Genomic DNA, 20150 nt, shown 5'->3' on the forward strand with positions numbered 1-20150 from the left:
TTTGAAGATGGGGTTCGTTCTAAAAAGAAGGGGGTGGTCTTCCCTGTAAGGGGCCCGTCAGTTGATTTGGTCAGACACTGGGTTTGGTTGTTATACACACCACCTAGTGAACCAACTGCACTTGGCCATTTTAATCCTCTTACAGATATTAGTAGAGTTCTGGGGAAGGGTAAAATGGGGCGGGGGGCATGTTTCTGCTGCCCAACATGCCTTTCTAGATTTTGGACTGAACTAAAGTTGCGAAATCACATGAGACACTGTAGACGGCATGGATATCAGACAGCGGAAACGGTTTCAGGGGATAAGGCCATTCTACTCTTTAAAAATTTCCAAAACACCCTCCTCCAATGCAACAAAATATCTTTAGACTGTGAAGCTAAGCTGGTGGAGGTGAACGATCCTCAATTTCCAAACCGTGTCAAAGGACATAAAGCCATTGCAGTGTCCCATGCACATGCGCAAAGAGACAGTTCTAACACCATGCGGTTGTTAGAAATAGTTGAGACATTGGATGAGAACGAGTGTATGGTCAAGGCATGTACTAAACTAATTGGCAAGGCTAATGGCGCTATTTCTCGTTTGAGAAATACGAATTATCCATTGGTGCTGTCTGCAGAGTATCTTCTCGCTATGAAAAATCAAAACAGAGGGGGGGTATGGAAGGGGGAGTGGGGCGCGGAGGATAAGGGGACTAAAGGCAACCGAGGGGTGCGTGTCACAGTCAGAGACCATAACCATTTGTGGCAGGAAATATACTCTGGGTGTAGTAATTTTAGGGGGGTAGCGCATCAATCGTGTAATTTAAATGTTAGCCAACAGTTTTTTATCCCTGTTTTTATCCACAACTAATTATGACTTAAAATTTATTTTACAGGCACTGGAACGTATGCATAGGGAGGGATGGGGAGTAGATATTCCATGGGTAATTAGTTCATTTACCTATAACATTATTCCCAAATCGGCCGAGAAGTTGTTGCTTCTCGAACTGAAATGGCAGGTAGTGGATAATGGACATACGTGCTGAAATAAAATCAGGTTTTTAGATTCTTTTAGTTCTTTTCCCAAAGCATTGAGTCAAGTGCAGAAAAGCGACAATTTTGATCGCTTTCCCTTGCTTAAACAGCACTTTCCACACGGTGAAATGTACGATCTATTAACCTGCAATCTCATATATGCAGATGACTAATACTGCCCCGGCATTCAATCAGGTGAAAATAACCGATAGTCGCTGGAAGCTTTTCACAGTTCACAGACCAGGAGTGAAGGAGCAGTCGAGCAGTATGAATTTACCCAGACGTTTTAGTCCATTATAGCTTGTAAAAATGGGTGGGATTTTTGTTGATTGTACTTGGCCAGATACATTCTAACTCTGTTGGATATAGTCTGTAAGAACACAGACCAAATCTATTCAGAGTTTGGGTTAGATATAGGCTATTATTTTTCTCCCCCCCATTTAGTGATAGATTTAATTTAAAATATTTGTTCGGAGGAAATAGGCCTAATCACAGATGTAGATCAACACCTTTTTGTAGAGCGTTCAATGAGGGGAGGGTATGTTTTTCACGGGGACCGGGTCTTATCAACCGATCCGAGCGGACAAAGCACCGGTGTAAAGTCAAATGCAGTGTTCTTGGACATGAACTCGTTGTATCCCTCGGCAATGTCCCACTACTCTTTGCCGTGTGGGGAGCATCAATGGCTTGAGAATCCTTGTGAGTTACCCGACATTAACACTGTCGAGGACAACGGGCCACAAGGAGGGCTCTTTGAAATTGACGGTCACATTCCGCTGGCACTTTACGATTCCGTCAATGATTTTGTTTGTCCCTTAATCAATTGACCCGTGAGCAGGGACTTGCTCAGTCTATACATTCAATCATTCGTTGTGGATATGAGGATGCACTCGGCCCCCTCTAAACACAAGCTGATCGCTGATTTGCACTCTAAGGAGAATATCGTTGTTCACCATGTGCTTTTGCACTGGATGGTGAACAATGGTTTCAAGGTCACCAAAATACATAGGGTCCTGCAGTTCAATCAGCGACCTTACTTGAAAATGTTTATCGACACTTTTGTCGATAAACACTCTAAGGAAAATTCAAAGGTAGAGAAGGAAACGTAAAAGCTCATTCGAAAGTCAGCGGTTGGCAAAAGGTGTGAAAGCGTACGTAACAGTTATCGCTGTGACATTAAGACTGACCTTATAGCGAGTGCACGAATTATTGCCGACCCCAATTTTACATCGTTCACGAGAATAGAGGCTGGCATGGTTCTTCTACACAGGAAAAAGCGAAATGTGGTACTGAACAAGAATATAGCGGGCGGTAGTTCAGTACTAGAAATTTCCAAAAAGATCATGTTGTCGTTTTTTTAAAAATTGTGCAAGGTGCAATAGCCACGGAAGGGGGCGGTTTAAGTTTAGTATGGTGATACGGATTCTGTGCTGTTAAAGGTAAATGAGACCAAAGATTTATTGGGTGACTTAGAAAAGGGGGAACACATCAGCTCGCGGATGGATTTCACCAACTGAAATCTATCCCTCTACCCCGAGTTGGTGAAATATTAAGCCCCCAACCAACTAATAATGTTAAAATCAGAGACGGGGAGTGATTTTACATCCAGGGGGTGTTCCCGGGTCCTAAAATTTATTGTGTTGAAACACTTAATGGGGATGAAAAGAAGACATGTAAAGGGGTGCCTACACATTTTGTAAAGAGCAATTTCAACATGAGCGTGTACAGAGACTGTGTAGAAAGTTGCCTAGTGCCGAGAGCACAAGTGCTTGCAATTCGCTCTCTACAGTATAGAAATTATACTATGAGAGTGGAAAAAAATGCAATGTCATGTATATCTGACAAAGTCTATGTGCTCGAGAATGGTGTGAGTGTCCTTCCTCATGGCCACTACCGTATTTCAGACCGAGTTGAATGCATAGACTATCGCAATCAACTTGGTCTGGATAAATTAACCTAACCAACTAACCCAACCACTAACCTAACTAGCCACCAACCTTTTCATAAATTAACTAACCCAACCTCAACTAACCTGTAGCAGTGACGACAACTATTGTTTTCACCTCCGCGGCCCCCCGGGGGGTGGGGAACCCTTCCCGCGGCCGGCTCCCTGGGGGTGGGGGCTGGGGGGGCCCTACCTTTAAATTCACTGTAATGTTCAACTGTGCTAGTTCATGTTCCAAGTGTATTTTTTGTTTTACAGAAAAGTGTTTAAAGACAATAACTCCTGTTGATGGACAAAACTGTTGTACAGAAAAGTGTTAGTGCTATTGATGGACAAAAGTGTTTATTTATAAAGTGTTATCATTGGTCATGTTGAACAAATACAGTTTTCATGTTCACCATGAAATTTTGTCAGCTTCTTGTTGAACAAGTGTTATCATTGTTCATGTTGAACAAATATTTGTTTTCATAGTGCCGTAATACATGCTGCCATGAAATATTGTTTTTGTTGTTCTTTAATAGACAGATCTATGGGAAAATTACTTCTTATTCATTGAGCACATATGATTTACAGTTAGTCATAGTCTGACTGTTGTCAACAGCATGTATCAATTTAAAACACCCTTCAAATAGTTTCTGTATGGGCCCTCAATATCGGGGAAAACAACGCTTTTAGCTAAAATAATTCAAAATTGCGAAAAAATGTTTTTGAAAAAACCGAAAAAAATCTACTATTCCTACAGTATTTGGCAGGAGTCCTATGATAAAATAAAAGCTATTGCCACAACCATACCAATACAATTCATACGAGGACTTGATGTTTTCAATAGTATTGAATCGAACTCGTGGCTGATCATTGATGATTTGGCTGAATCCATTGAACAGTTCTCACAGGAAATGCTGCAACTGTTCACTGTTCGCTCCCACCATGAACACATTTCCATAACCCTAGTTCTACACAATCTGTTTCATCAGAGCAAATGTATGCGAACCCTTGCTTTGAATTATACTAACTATATTATATATCGAGTCGTGCGGGATTACAACGCGCTAAAAACAATCAAAAATAAGATATAAACAGGTACCCCAAAAATTCTGTTATAAGTTTAAACACTGCCAACAATCAAGCCCAACGGCTACAATTTTCTAGATATTAATCAGAGCACGCCCGAGGATCAACGTGTTGTCACTGACATTTTCGACAACAAAATTACAGTATATCTTCCGGTTAACAGTAAAAAAGGCTATTATTTGCCATTATGACACTGAAGAAACTACATGAACAACGGCATTTGTTTTCCGTCTTAAGCACTTCAAAACCCTACCTTAGAAAGCCATACTTAAACTTGGTGTTGACAATTATTTCATTAATCTAATATCTGAAATTTGTTTAAATCTAAGTGCGGGCAATTTTCAACTGCCAGAAGTCGTTAGACAACAGACAACCCAACGTCTTTCCACTCTACGTGCCTTGGATTTTAAAAACGAGGGAAAAAAATTTAAAAGAAAACGGCTCCTTCAAGCAGGCGGTAGCTTTTTCACACTTTTACTGCCAATAATTGCAGGACTTGTAAACAGTTTTCTCTAGAAAGAGAATGACAAAACCCTGTAAATTGACACCATTTGAACGTTTTCTCTTGCTAGTCGAAGATATTGAAAAATAACTATGCAATTTCTTTAACGACGGGAATGGTCCCAGTGACAAAAACTAAATGAACGCCATGGTTAATTATGACGTTTGGAAAAGAATACAAAATGTCTCGAAAGGCCTATCGCTGATATTTCTCAACAATAAACATGTCCTCAAGATTTTATACAATCAAAGTAGAAGTACTTGAATTCGATTGTAACGAAATTTGGAAACCTAATACCACTCACCTATCGAGAACAGAGTAAAAGAATATTATCATATCTCATGTTGGAAACTGGTGATCAAGTTCAAGTCGACAGCATAATTCAGCGAATTATAATTCAGGGAAAGAGTTATAATCTAGTTCATGTAATTTGCGATATGGTAACAAATCTTAAAAGACTCTTATCATTGGACGATAGTCTAGACAATTATTCCAATGTATCAAACTTCCCAAAATCTATCTTTAGCAATAAGCAAACTATAAACATAATACGAGAATATAGACCTCCCCCAACGCCAACACCATTTAAAAAAGAAGAAGATTCAATGTTCGAAAATACTAGCAGCAGCAATGATTTTACAACACCTGTTGTTGCTAGTCAAAAGCGAAGACGAAATGATTCACCCTCCAGTGTGCACAAAGGGAGTGGACATTACACTACGTGCTTGCGTTCAAAATGGATGAAGTTCTGAAAGGTGTCTATGAAAATATTGGTGAAGCGGGAAGTTTAAGTTCTCCCAAAACACTTTCTGGAGTTGTCTCCGGCACCACATTGAAAAAATCAAAAGAGTATCCAGAAAATGAACCTAGTTATACCTTACACCAGAATCACAAGCTTCGTGGCAAACAATATCTACAAACTAAAGCCTTTTTCCCTCTGCATATAATGCAAATGGATCTTTTAACTCTAGATGCAATTCAAAGGTTTCACAAAGCACCCTACAAATATATTCTGGTGGCAATCAGTATCTTTAGTCGTTCTGCCTATGCAATTCCACTACGGTCAAAGAGAGGTGTTGAAGTTGCTCAGGACATTGAAAGTATTCTAGAACTGAATTCATATAGAAAAATTCAATCGGATCGTGTTAGGGAATTTGTTAATCCTCCTGTGCAAAGGGTTCTTTTAAAATATAATACGTCAATTTATAATAGTCACATTCTGATAAAGTTTGCATTGGCTGAACGATCGATACTAACGATTCGTAAATTAATGTCAAGATATTGCACTCTGAAAAATGCGTCGGCTTTAATTCATGATCTAGATAAAATCATGCAGATATATAACAGTCAACCTCATCAATCTCTGTCCAAATCAAGCCCTCGGAATGTTCATTACAGTGAAAACACATTTGATGCTTTTCTAAAGCAATACTCCAATGACAATGAGAAGAAAAAGAAGAAGAAATTCAATGTTGGTGATACTCTTCGAATTAATAGAACCACCAATATTTTTGAAAAGGGGAATTATTTATGGAGCACCGAACTGTTTAAAGTTTCCAAAATCCTGGACACCGAACCCACGACATATCGATTACGAGACACCAAAGATGACGAGATTCTCGGCGGTGTTTATGAATATGAACTGCAAAAAGTTAGAAACACTAGTGAAAGTTAGCAAATTAAAAATATATTAAAGAGTCGTACACGCAATGCTAATAAACAGGTGCTTTGTCACTTACTATGATATAAGTCAGATTTTAATTCTTTTATTATTGTTGAAGACATTAACAATTCCACATGATTTCTATTTGAACGTCATGTCCAATGTTTCCGATCCCCTCGACAACGATCTGAGTAGATCAAGGGATTTCTAGACAAAACTCTCCCCCACCACTAAAGTTAACAGGAGGTAAAAGGTGGCAATTGTCGATTGTATTCTCAAAAATACCTATTACATCCTGAGAAAGGATCGTAAATATGATATAAAAATTAAACCATATGATTGGCCACCACCACAATTTGATCAAGAAAAAATTCAAAAAATCAATTGGTTGGATTATCCATATATTGAATTACGCTACGAGGAACTCACCTGTATGAATGATTTATGTCGTACTATTAATAAAAGAATTTCCGCTCGTAAAAAAGGAGCTTTTCATTTCAACTAATCAATGGAGGAGGGCAAGATTTACATTAGTTCACCAATTGCCAATGAAAAGATTTTTGTCAATGATAATCTAAAGGATGTTCTTGGCTTTAAGCTCAATATAATCAATGGTAAAAGTGCCGGAAACACTAATTTCATTTTTGCTGACTACCCGCCTGCCTTCTCCACGGAGACTTGTATATTTCTCTACGCTTCATTTGTGGAAACATCCCTGGTCGGTAATTCAAATATTCCCCTCCTACGAGTTCTTGAACGAAAAAACAATCAAGAACATATTCACCACTACAATATAAAGCATTTTAAACATATTCCTTCAAGAACTCCTTATTTAAAACTCTATCAGTTAACACTATGAAACTGACATGGATGATCTTTTAACGATTTCAAAGGGTTTGGATGTGATACTATGTTTTCTCCATCGCCTCCTTCAAATTCAACCAAATGTCTAATAAAAAAGTGGTGTTCACTTGTCCTGATATTGACTGCTATGTTAATACTCTAGGTCCACGATAACAAGACACTGGAATGGACTGTTACAGAGGTTGCTAGTTAATGTCTGGCAACGGTCTTGGCAGTTGGTTTGCTAAGCTCTTTCGCCCTTCACTACCACTGGCTAGAAAATATCTTGTACCGGCTGCGACAGATTTTGCATCCTCTACGCTATACGATTGGGGCTCTGGCAAAGATTTTAAAAAAAGTGCTACGTAAAATCTTAGGTCCAGTGCGCGTACCCTTGGCGAGAAATTAAAACAAAATGGTAAAGGTTTAAAAAGGTCAAAAAACAACGCATCACTCATTAGTCTCTACTCAGGACGGAAACGAAAGACATCATCCCTTTTGTCAAAGAAAAGAAGGAAAAAGTCGACACTTAGTGTAAACAGAAGCCCCAGGAAGAATATTGTTAGATCAAAACTAGATTTCTTCTCCTAAGATGTCCTACCTGCCGCAAAAGGATTCCCAACCTTCAATAACCGCCTCATTGAATCTATTCAATGCTGAAAATGTTGATGTGAGTGTCAAGCATGGATACTATGAACAATTTTATCCACTACAGCCCCTCTCCGATGATATCCACTTCCAAATTTATTCAAATGATGACTAAATTATGGACTTGTCTTCAAAATTTATAGATTTACAAATGAAAGTCCGGAATTCCGATAACAAACTGCCTACTCGGGCTGATTGTATCTGCTATCAAAATTTTATATTACATAATTTATTTTGTCAAATTAGTGTCTACATCAATGGCACGCTGGTGAGCACAAGCAACAATCTCTCAAACTATGCAAGCTATATGCAATTCATGTTGATGACACCCAAGTCATACAAGGAATTGAGAGGCGCCTCCAATGGATATGAATATATTACTAATACTAGATAATTTCTTAAACCACATTGGCCTGACATCACATAAAGAAAGAAAATTCTTTTTAATTCTTTTAATTTTTGGCTTTTATTGATACATCGTTTCGTTTCGCGCTGAAGAAGAGAGGCGTTTGTCCTCTCAAAATATTCGCTTCGTTTTTTCAGTATCTTCATTTGGCCTATAAAAACCCCATTTTTGCTCGTTTTTCTTTCTTTATATTACTAATGCTGATAGTACAGATGCACTTAAAAATGCTACAACTCGTGAATTACATCTAGTTGGAAAAATATATCATGAAATATTTAATATACCCCAATGGCTGCCACCCAATGTTAAAGTGGATATAAAATTGAAGCTTGCACCCTCCAATTTCATATTGAGAAAAGAACTTGCTGCTATTCCTGATGAAAGTCTCTCCCTCACCTCAGCAATACTTCATGTACGCAAACAACAGGTCATGAGTTCTGTTGATTTGGCTGTGGAAAAGCTGAGAGCCAATGGGAATAATATTAAACTACTTTTTCGTCATACAACCACCAATCAACTTCATATTGCCACGGGGTCAGCACCTTCACTGATTCATCCTTTATCAATGGCGAAATCCCCTCGAAACTTGCATTGGCATTTGTAAAGAGCGCTAGTGCACTAGGATCATGGACTGAATGCCCACATAAATTCGAGATGTTTGGACTTTCATCTCTTGTGTGCAAAGTAAACGGCATCCCACTCTACAATCTATCTTTTGATAAATCCTATAGAACATTGTATGAGTTGACCATGCAAACCCTAGATCATGATTCGCAACTATTTGAAAATGGTATAACCGAAGATATGTTTGCTAAAACACATGGTATCATTGTACTGGATTTGTCTGGAACACAGGATATGAGTATAGTACGTAGGGGGACTGCGCGTTTAGAGTGTACATTTGCCGACCCATTGGCTGAGAGTATTGCACTAATCTCACTAAATCAATATGAAACCTATTGGGAAATCACTCCCGAAGACAGTATTCTACTAGACTTGGTACCATGAACACCAGTAAAATAATCAATGTATTGAATATGGACCCCTACATGTCCCACTACAAATCCTATTGTCTGCCCTCGGACTTTCTTGGAAAAATTCGAAGCGTGAACAATAACTTGATAAGTGTTAAAAGCTATTTACCAACTGAGTCTACTGTTTCTTGGCTGTGTATACATTTAGATAAGCGGGCAATTGAATTTTTTTACTGTATTGGCCTTCCAGACACATTTTATTCGTCCAACATCGACAACGACATCTCAAGGAGTTGGCACGGTCCTATTCAAAATCGAAAGAGGGTACAGAATCTAACGACTAAAAGCTGTGGCTTCCATGCACTACTATATTTTGTATTCCAACGTCGCGGCTATACTTACAAGCAGTTTTTCCACATTTATGGTGACAATCCCCGTCTGAACGACTTTCTAGTGGAAAATATCCTCTCGGACCTATATAGTATTGATTTCAGTGCCCTAAGAGTAAAGTGATTTAAAAAATTTTGTGAATTTATTTATTGATAAAATGTATATATATACAACAATGTCTTTACATCTCCACTTTTAGATTTTTTCTTCGATGTATAAACAGCTGTCATAAACCACTAACGCTGCTAAAGCATTTATATTCACTGTATATTGATATTGGTTGACGTCAAAGTCAGGGTAACATTTTCTACAGTACCATGTAACTTCTCTCTTGTCATATCTCTGTGTATAGTCAATGATACTATTTGCATTCATATTATGAAATTCACGAGTTTCAATCTGTCTATTTGAAGCAATATCACATACAGTGTTTTCAAGTGGTGAATCACATTCGGTAACTGCCAAATAAAAATCTTTTGATTTATAGTCATAGTAGGCAGTATTATCACAGCGATGACGTAGAAACCAGACTGTATTGTTACCCCAACAGTTGAATCGTAGACCAGATTCCTCTTCCCAGAATAATTTAAATCCACGACGATACTGATCTCGTAGAAATAAACTAAAATCACGTGTGGGATACTTTCCAATCATAGCAGGGTAAGTATTCTCCCACTGATCACATTTATCATGGTGGCAATTGTAGCACAGGTGCCTTCTAGGGTGAGAGTCACGCTGCTCCTCAAGACATGAATTACATCCTTTAATTTGTACTGCATAGCCTCTATGTAATTTGCAAGGATTACATAATTTACACTTTTCACTATAGTCATCAATAATTGTACAAGTCTCACATTGAGTCCAACTGCCAAGAGTGTACATGCACAATGGACATATATAGAACATTTTGGTTTCTAATGTCAACTCTCTCACAGCTAAAACGGAACTGATCATCCTCGTTCGATATATTCAAAGTAGAGGAAAGGGGGCAGGAGTAACTCTGTGATGTGACCTCTATCGAATGACGGATGATCCATCTCCATTGAATCCATTGGCAATATCTTCAAAAATATATTCACAATATTATTCCTTTATCGTCCAGTCAAACTGTACAAAAAATGAGTATAAGCATTCGATTCGCAATCTAAAAGTGTCTCGCACTAATACAATGGGGGGAGACTCACTTGTAATTATGATTTCAAGTACTTTCTGAGACACCACCCAATGATGGAGAGGAATTTTAAGTAAGCTGTTTTTCCAAACCGAATGTTTTTCCATAGAGAATAAGTTTTATCTAATTATCTCTTTTTCAAAGTTATTCATTTTTCGACCCTTTCACTCTGACTGCTGACTCTAGACTTACCCTGATTCGTCAGCCCTAACCAGAAAAGAAAGGGGGCATTTTCGATTTCGAAACAATTTTATTGAATAATTACAACATCAATAATACTATGCATGTACAATTAGCGATAGAGTTTATTGTCTTCGATATGTTCCACTAATGCACTTAAAGCACATTGAAGTCTATTCACATGTGCTATATCAACTTTTGCGGCGAAACATAATTGATCTTCCATTTTAAATTTGGTAAAGGATATCACATATCTTGCATATACTGCATCCCATTCCAGACAAAGCCGCGATCCTTTCGTGATTTGCACCGCAATGTTTGGTGCTCTTGTATTATTACCATCAACTCCACTATCAACTTCTAAGAGGGTAAACATTCCACTCATTATTACAAATATATATCCAAATGAGTATAGTCAAAACTGTTCTTCTCACTCCTTTGAATTCTATTCACAGACTAATAAAACTATAGCAAAAATCCTTTCCTTATATTCCCTCCGCCGCTAATATGTAAACCAGCCCTCTGATTGGCTGAGAAGGAAACACGTGATCTAACTGTTTCCTAGAAACTCATAACATTTGCCTCGAGCAACAACAACAACAACAACAAATGCTGTTTCCTATTTTTGGACACCATGACATTCGCCTCGAGCATGTACATGTCCAAAACAACAACAAATCCTGTTTTCTGTTTCTGGAAACTCATAACATTCGCTGAGAGCGTGCACTTACAACAACAATAACATCGACCTTGGCATTCGCTGAGAGCGTGCAATTATAACAACAACAACATCAACACCTTTGGAAATTTAGGTCATTGACACACTTTGATTACGCAATCAATTTCTCAGAAATCCATTTCCCCTATGGACTATATGCCCATATATGGACTCCCCGTGGGAGTTATAGGGTCATCTCTACCGATAATGAGAACAAGTCCAAAATGAAAATAAGTAAGTATATGTAAGTATGAAGGCACTAGACCCTTAGCGCCCAAACCAGCGGTCCTGATCTCTGTTTTGTAATATAACATAACAATAAAATATTTTTGGTACTTGTTAAATATTATCTTGTTACATGGGCGCCCATAAGGGGAAGGGGAAGGGGGGGGGCACGGGGGCGGCTGCCCCCCTGGCTGAATGACGGTGTCATATATTTGTATTAATTTAAAAAACTTTACACAGAATAAGTTTTCAAAGAAAAGTAAAGATCTCTTTTAATTCAAAAACGGGCAGAAATAAATTCAAATAATCTTCCAAGCGTAAAACTACCACAAATCACTATCAACAGCTAAACGAAACTAAAAAAGAACAGAAATTATTATAAATTGCCGAGTCGAACTGAAACGAGCAAAAATCCACCAGGGGCATACAATGAAAACACCCCCCGGGGGCATAACCTAAAACTCTTATCGCCATACTTTGGGGGATTGAGTCAAGCCCACAGGCCGTGGTATGAGATCTTTGGGCTATTATATAACCAATGGCGATCTGAGAAGGTCCATCGGAAACATGGGGGGAAAATACAACGGGGGGGGAAGGGGGTGGGGTTGTTGTATAGCTGCCCTCCGATAAATTTGACTCTTAAAAATGGCTCTTCAACTTCCGATTTCCACTCAAATGAGCCCCCTCTGAAGTGCATAGCCCGTTTCCATAAAAACCTTAAATGCCCTCGGCATAACTTACAACCCTTGCCCTGAGGACCACGAGGAGGTTCTCATCCTGAATGACATAATTTCTTAATTTATTTCAAAATTTTTAATTTATTTCACCTATTTTTGCATTTTCATTCTTCACTACCGAAAAAAAAAATGTGTTTCTTCAAACTGTAACAATGAGTTCACCGTTTTGCAAGGCCGTACCCAGAGGGCGGGCGGGGTTAGGGGGGTTTGAAGTAGTTGGTTGACCCCCCCCCCTCCAAAGTGTTTGTCTGACTCGTGAAAAGGTAACAAAAATGGATATAAACAAATTTTGTATGCGTTTTTTTGTGTAGCCCCCCCCCCCCCCCCCCAAAAAAAAATTTGATTAAAACTCCCTTCGGAAAAAAAATCCTGGCTACAGCCTTTCTGTATTGCAATGTCTAGACAACTCCTAATTAGTAGGCTAGTTTATGCAAAATACTTTTGTTTCCATGCTGTCTGTCTGTGTGATTCATGCTTTGAGTGACGACATAGTTCCGGTTAGCAAATCCTTTGAGAAGAGAATTCTTAATTGCTTTTGACAGCTGTTTTTGTTTGAGAAGTCTCAATTTGATTCTTTTTTTTCTTAATTTTTGCCGTTTATTAAATTGATGTGTGACATGTCATGTATTGAAGTGACATGTTTGACCAATATTGATGGGGCATGTGCACTTAATTTCGATTGAATTCCGATAATAAGAATGAATTTAAGCTAAATTAAGACATCAGGACGAAGGATTACGGAGTATTCTCTTCTATAAGGGGCTATATTTCAGTCACGTATACACAAGATTGAAAGCAAAGAAATAATAAAAGGCGCCTTTTCTAGGTAGAAAGCTCAATATTTGTCTTGAAGAACGCCAAAGCAAAAAAAAATTCGACATTGAAGCAAAACAAGCATATTTTGGGTGCAGTTGCTTACGAGGAGGGGGAGATTGAAACTTAAATTGGCCAGTAATTTCTTAACTTTTCTAAGTAATTTCAGTAAGTAAAAATTTAATCAACAGGCCCTCTCTAACGTTTGACTAGTTTCTGGTTTGACTAGTTTCTGGTTTGACTAGTTGACTGGTTTGTAGTCCTAATATTAATTATTCTAAAAAAAAAAGTTTTTCCAACGAAGTAAAGAACAAAGTTGAAACTTATAACGGACAAAAATTATTACTTCACAGCCTATCTAATACATATCAATCAAACTAGTACAAATAAACCAAATAATTATGTTTCCCTGTGTTTCTAGGATTATAGAAAACTAGCGCTTTACTGAAAACACAAAAATCAATTATTAAAAACTGGAATATTGATTTAGGACTGAAAAGTGAGCATGTAGCCTGACAAAAATGAACTAATCTATAAAGCTTTTCATAGTCTTACACAAGTTGTGACATCAGTAACTTTCCATATATAATTAATATTATCTTAAAAACATAAGCGTAGAATTAAATATTTTTTTAATAGCCGCAAAGTCTTTGAACAGCATACAGATTATTGGATTGATTTATCAGGTAGCATTTTGGAATAATATTCAATAGTGTCATAAGCTATAATATCAATAGTGACTAATAAACAATCTTCAAATGTAAGATATATGCTTTATTAGTACTTGAAATAAAGATCAAATAAGACATAATATGAATTCTGAAAATATGGTTATTTGTGAATTTCAAGCTGATACAAATTCTAAAGCAAGTCTATAGTCCTGATCCTAATGCTATCAAGATGGCTTTACTTCGAACTTGTCTACAAAGTAATCATGACACGTCTTTTTAAAACCAAAACGACAGCCAGGCATAGAAATGAGCCATCCTGCAGAAGTGATACCAAATCCAACGAGAAAAAAAACAAAGCAACAATCCTAAAATGAATTGTTATTATGCTTTTACTGTACCAAAGCTAATATTATTTTGTGTTTTAAGTAAAGCGCTAGATTTCTATAATCCTAGAAACACAGGGAAACATAATTAGTTGGTTTATTTGTACTAGCTTGTACTAGCAGTAATTTTTCTCCGTTTTAAGTTTCAACTTCGTTCTTTACTTCCTTGGAAAAACTTTGTTTTTTAGATTAATCTTTCCTCGTTTTTATTCAAATTTAATGTAGAAACAACCCTGCCATGATCTTTTTTATTTATATGGAATAATTTCTATTCGTTTTAAGTTTTAATGTCATTCCCTAGTTTCAGTTGAAAACTTATGAAGCTGTCTAAGGGCGCATTTAGAAGCTTATATTTATGCCTAGTCACTTTTTATAAATTTGACTTGATAGCACATTCCCATAAAGTACCTTTTTCAATGAAAGAACCAAAAAAAGGTGTTTTTCGAAACCTAAGGAGGAACAGAAACTAAGGGGGCAAGGAAGTCTCGTCATCTCAATTACTATCTTTAGAACTAGCACATATGCTTTGTCGCACAGTGAAGTTTGAAGACTTAATTCAAAAGTATTGATCATTCAAGCTTAACTTTTGATAGATTTTTAGTTGAAAAGCTTTTAGTTTGAGTTAATTTGTTTTCGCAATAATCTTTTACTTTTAAGATGAGTATAAGATTTATGAAACGTACACAGGGGGTTTGGAAGGGGGAGTATATGTAAGGGGTTCTTATAAACCTCCAGTTAAGGGCTTTGGACCATAATTGTTAAAATGGTACTGCCTTATGCTTCCAAACTCTTCCGCTTAAGAAGTGGCACCAAAAGTGACGTTTTTAGTGCTACATGGCACATATAGATGGTAAAATTGATAAAAATAACGTAGATATGAATAATAGCTCTAAAATGAGTCTTCCCGGGATATGCTTGGGAAAATGATGCATCACATATGCAAAAATAGTGGATTATCTAAAAAGTAATGCTCCCTAAACCCCCTAATAAGACTGCCAATGATTTGATTTTGTACCTTGCTTCCATCGTTCAAAGTCTCCCCCCTTTCACTGGCTCAAGTCCAACTATTCCTCCCAATACTTCCTTCTCCTTTGTTTCTCCCTCTGATGTAAATAAAATCCTAAAGCTTAGAAAATCGAGTATTGGTCCCTTGGACATCCCAGTTGACTTAATTAAAGCCTTTTCAGAAACAATTGCTGAGCCTTTATCAATTATTTTCAACCACATGACAAAATTTGGCAAATTTCCAAGTTGCTGGAAACAAGATTTTATTACAACTGTCCCAAAAAAATGCACCAGTCTGACTTTCGCTAACATTTGCCCCTTTACTCCCACTTCAGTTTTTTTTCCAAACTTTATGAAGGTTTCCTCTGTGACTGGCTTAAGGATAAAATTTGTCCGCGTATTTACACCCGGAAGTTTGGTAACTTAAGGAAAACTTCCACCACAAATAGATCTCAAGTTGTTAAATACAAAAATATTTTCTCTGACCCCCTCCCTATATATTGTAGAATTTCTCAAGGAACCTTATTGGGACCACTTTTATTTCTAGTCATGATTACCGATATTGGTAAGGATTTCCACCAAAGGTGGAAATATGTGGATGACTTGTCGATCCTTGAAGTATGTCGTAGAGATATTAAAAGAGATCCCCTCGAAATCCTAACCCACATTTTGGATGAAGCTAAGAACCTAATTATGAAAGTGAATTCCGCTAAATAAAAAATAATGACGATAAATTTCTTGCAATCTACTGCCGCTTTCCTTGACCCTATCCCCCAAAATATTTATGTGTCTTCCTTTAAATTACTTGGGGTTACAATTTCCTCCAATTTAAAGTGGGATATCCACGTGAAAGATATTGTCCATAGAGCTAATGCGTCCATGTCTCTCTTTAAACTCTTGAATAAATTTAACGTCCCCCTCATCCCATTCTTTAAGGATCTATACTTTCTTTGTCCGCCCGCATCTTGAATGTGCTTGTCTAGTTTGGCATCCTGGTATCTCCCGTGATGAATCAGAAAAAATTGAATCTATTCAAAAAAGAGCCCTAAGAATAATTTTTAAAGAAACTTTGGTACCATATTCAGTCCTTCTAAAAAAAGGCCAAGCTGGAAACTCTTGAGCACAGGAGAGGAACGCTGTGCCTCCGTTTTGTAAAAAATATAATAATAAACCTTCGCACGGAAAATATTTTTCCCAAAAGACACTCCCCATCCTGACACCGCCTGCCACGTACTGTTTCTGAACCAGTCCCTGTCTTGTCCCCCATCCGTTGCTTAACTTCCAGGTATGAAAAAACCTCTGTCCCCTTCATTACTGATCAAATAAACCACCAGTTTTTTTTTGGTACTTTTGATACACATGCTTGTGTCCATTAGGTTCTTCCGTTCCCTCCCCCTTGTTATATACTCTCTTTTAAACCTTTTTAACACTATTTTTATCTCAATTTTTTTGGTTTTGTTTTAGTTTTTGCCTTTTTAACTTTCTTACATTTGATACTTTTTTTTACTAATGAATGGCTTTTCCTTTCTGATATTGTTGTATTTGACATTGTTTAGCCAGTTTTTGTAGTTCTTGTGCTATTTTTATGTTTTTTTTATTATATGACCCCAAAATGTGAATTCGGCCCTTCGGGGCTTGTGATAGTCATTTTTTGAAATAAATATCTTATCTTATCTAATTGAGTGATACAAACGCACATGACCTGTTGGTCGAACGCGTCAAACCCCAAACAAACATAGTCAGAATTGCATTCTGAACACAAATCTAACATTCATTTGTGTCAGAAATGAACTTTACCCAGCCCCTATATATACCAATTGAGGGTATATATTTGTGCATTAGTGAGGGAGTAAAGTTAATTTCTAATGCAAATGAATGTTAAATTTGAATTCAGGATGTAATTATATCTATAGAAATAAAATTGAACTTAATCATTGCAACCCAGGGGTGTAATTTTGTCAAAATACTGGGAGGGGGGGCAAAGGTGAAGCTAATTTTCCCAAATCAAGTGAAAATGACAGTAAAAACTAAAAAAATAAGCTTTTTAGTGCCATAAAGGTAGTATTTAGTACTTTAAAAGTTTTTTGTCCTATATAAAGGTAGCTTATATTGCTATAAATGTAAATATGTACTAAAGAACCTATCTGTTTCTGTTGTTGCTTGAATTATGCAGGTTTATCTTAGTTTTTACAAAATTTTGGGAGAAACTAGATTTCAGCTGGGGGGCAAACTGGGGTTGGGGGGGGGGGGGCAACTAAGATGTGGGAGGGATAGTTGCTCCTCCCCACTGCCCCATAGCAAATTATGCCCCTGATACCCCCCCCCCTAATTTGCTAATATATAACCAACCCTGAATTAGTATACATAGGAGTGGGGGTAAAGTTAATTTCCAATGCAAATGAATATTAAATTTGGACTCAGGATGCAATCCGGACTATAGAGGTAAGGTCTTCCAGTCATCTGGGATGTATTCGTTGTCCCAGCCTTCGGTTATCACGCTATGAAGTTCATCCACCGCCACCTTGGGGAGAGCTTTCAGTAAATCGGCAGGAATCATATCTATTCCTGGGCTTTTATGTTTTTTTTTAAACTTGGATTGCCTTAATTACTTCATCCCTGGAGGGTGGGTCCGTACATACATTTTCATAAGCCTGATTGTGCGGGGGGTTCTGCGGTGCTGTAAGTCGTTGCTTTCGATTAGTATTGTCTCCTGGTCTCAATAGCTCTTGGAAATGAACTCGCCATCTTTCGATACGTTCCTCGCTGCTTGTGAGTATTTTCCCATCCTTCGCCTTAAGCGAGGGGATGGTAGTTTGGTTCTTCTTCCCACTGCATTCTCCAAGTATCTGATAGTTTTCGTGTATGGTTCCGTGATGCGGCTCTTTCCATATCACTGGCAACATTAGACCAGTAAGCTTTTTTGTCAGCTCTTGCTGATTTGTGACATTCTTGTCGTAGCACTTTGTATGTGGGGGACTTCTTGTTGATCATTTCTTTTTTCTTGGCAGAGAGTTTGAGTGTCTTTTCTAGGATCCATTTCTTGGTTTTACGCTTGACAAACCCAAATATGTTTGAGGCAGCTTCATTGATGTGGTCCTTGAATTTGCTCCATTTCTTCTCAATCTTTATCTTGGGAAACTGATCAGTCGGGATTGCCTCCTCAGTGTCATCTTGAAGGACAGCGAAGAGGTTTCAGAGCTCAAGGACAAATGCTCCTTGGTACTCATCTACTTTCAGCTTCGACATGTTAATTTTTGGCTCGGCATAGTAGTCTTCCATGAGTTAAGTCTGTACTTTAGCCTTGTCTTCAGCAAGAAGTGGTCAGATCCATTTTTCGATCCCGTGTCAGCACCTCTGTGCAATGTCGAGTCCAACACCATGGATTTCCATCGTCGGGATACAAGGAGATAATCTATTTGGGCCTTTACTATTCCATCGTGGGATTCCCATGTATACGTCTGACAAGGCTTGTGCCTAAACCAGGTACTAGCCATAGCGAGATTGTTCTGCATTGCGAACAGCGAAAGCCTCTTTTTATTTGTGCACCTGTTTCCAAGGCCGTGCTTGCCGGTCGCATGTTCCAAGTTATTCAGCTCTCCGCCGATTCTTGCATTGAAGTCGCCTCCAATTAGGAGGATATGTTTCCGGGGAATCTTATTGGTGACTGACGGCAGGTCGTTGTAAAACTGATCTTTTTGCTGTTGAGTGGTATCTCTTATTCGGCCGTAAACGCTAAGGACAGTCAGATTGTTTGTGCGACCTTTAATTCTTGCCCGTATAATTCTCTCAGACACAGGCTCATATTCGAGGAGCCCAGTAACTGCTTTGGGGTACAACAGGATACCTACTCCTGCTTTACCAGATCCATCCAATGGTCCACAGTCATAAAAAGAGACCGCCTTCCCAGCCGATGATTCAAGGGTCAAGATGTTACGTCCATTTAGTATCGTCTCAGAAACGCACAGAATATCAAGGTTATAAAGATAAAATTCATCAGCTACAAAAGCTTGTGTCAATGAACATTTAATCGAGCACAGGTTCCAGCAGCCGATATTCAGGCTTTGTCTTCTTGATAGGACGATAGCTAGCATACTTTTTGACGAGAGCTTCATTGTCGTCGCATCGCATAATACCGGGGATGCCGTAGCCAAACTTCATCATCATATTTGTCATCATCATTGAGCGTTTCTTGGGGATAGGGTACACCACAAGTTCCCCAGTCTTGAGGTCACCCGAAGAGCGTTGGCCATCACCTTGCTCGGCGTGGAGATCAGTGATGTTTACACCCCTACACCACTTTGAGGTGCGCTAGCGGATTTCCTATGCTGCCTAGGGACGTAGGGTCAAGTATCATTGCCTGGTTGCCCACCACCACCGCGGAAAATTCCAGGCTTAGCTAGCCCTTTGCTCCCACCTAAAATTAGCAATAGGCTTCAGAAGGGGAGTTGAATTGAGGTCTAAGAATGCACCGTCTACATAGTGGTGCATTTTGTCGAAACTTGGTTTCTGGGCAAGCTCAGAGCTTAGGAGTGCTATTTCAGAGGATATTTGCTTCACAAAACTGTCAACCCCGGCTATTAAGTCGTACAGTACTTGAATTTATGGAGACAGAGTTGGGGCGGGAGTGTTTGGTAGTCTAGTTGGGTTTTTCGCACCTTGCCGAGATCCCCCACTGGATGGAGTTGGATTTTTGCACCTTGCCGAGATACCCCACTGGATGGACTGTAGTAGTTAAGTGGGTTTTTGTTCCTGGTTTGTCTGTCGTTCATGATTTGTTGTTTATCTGAGGGGG

At 38.3% G+C, this 20150-nt stretch overlaps 1 protein-coding gene across 1 annotated transcript; it reads right to left on the reverse strand.

Moving 5' to 3' along the window:
• Positions 1-18591: 18591 nt before the first annotated feature.
• On the reverse strand, positions 18592-19470 carry LOC148945799 (protein CFDP2-like). The gene has a single exon (XM_089097520.1). The coding sequence runs from the start codon at positions 19468-19470 to the stop codon at positions 18592-18594; it is 879 nt and encodes a 292-aa protein (XP_088953646.1).
• Between the last annotated feature and the right edge of the window lie 680 nt (positions 19471-20150).

The sequence above is a fragment of the Artemia sp. Qi Xiang Cuo genome, chromosome 12, assembly GCF_049724085.1.
Source record: "Artemia sp. Qi Xiang Cuo chromosome 12, ASM4972408v1, whole genome shotgun sequence".
Taxonomy (NCBI): domain Eukaryota; kingdom Metazoa; phylum Arthropoda; class Branchiopoda; order Anostraca; family Artemiidae; genus Artemia; species Artemia sp. Qi Xiang Cuo.

What these genes read in the sequence shown, in the direction of transcription:
- LOC148945799 (XM_089097520.1), bottom strand. Translation starts at nt 19,470, where the DNA reads ATGAAGCTCTCGTCAAAAAGTATGCTAGCTATCGTCCTATCAAGAAGA.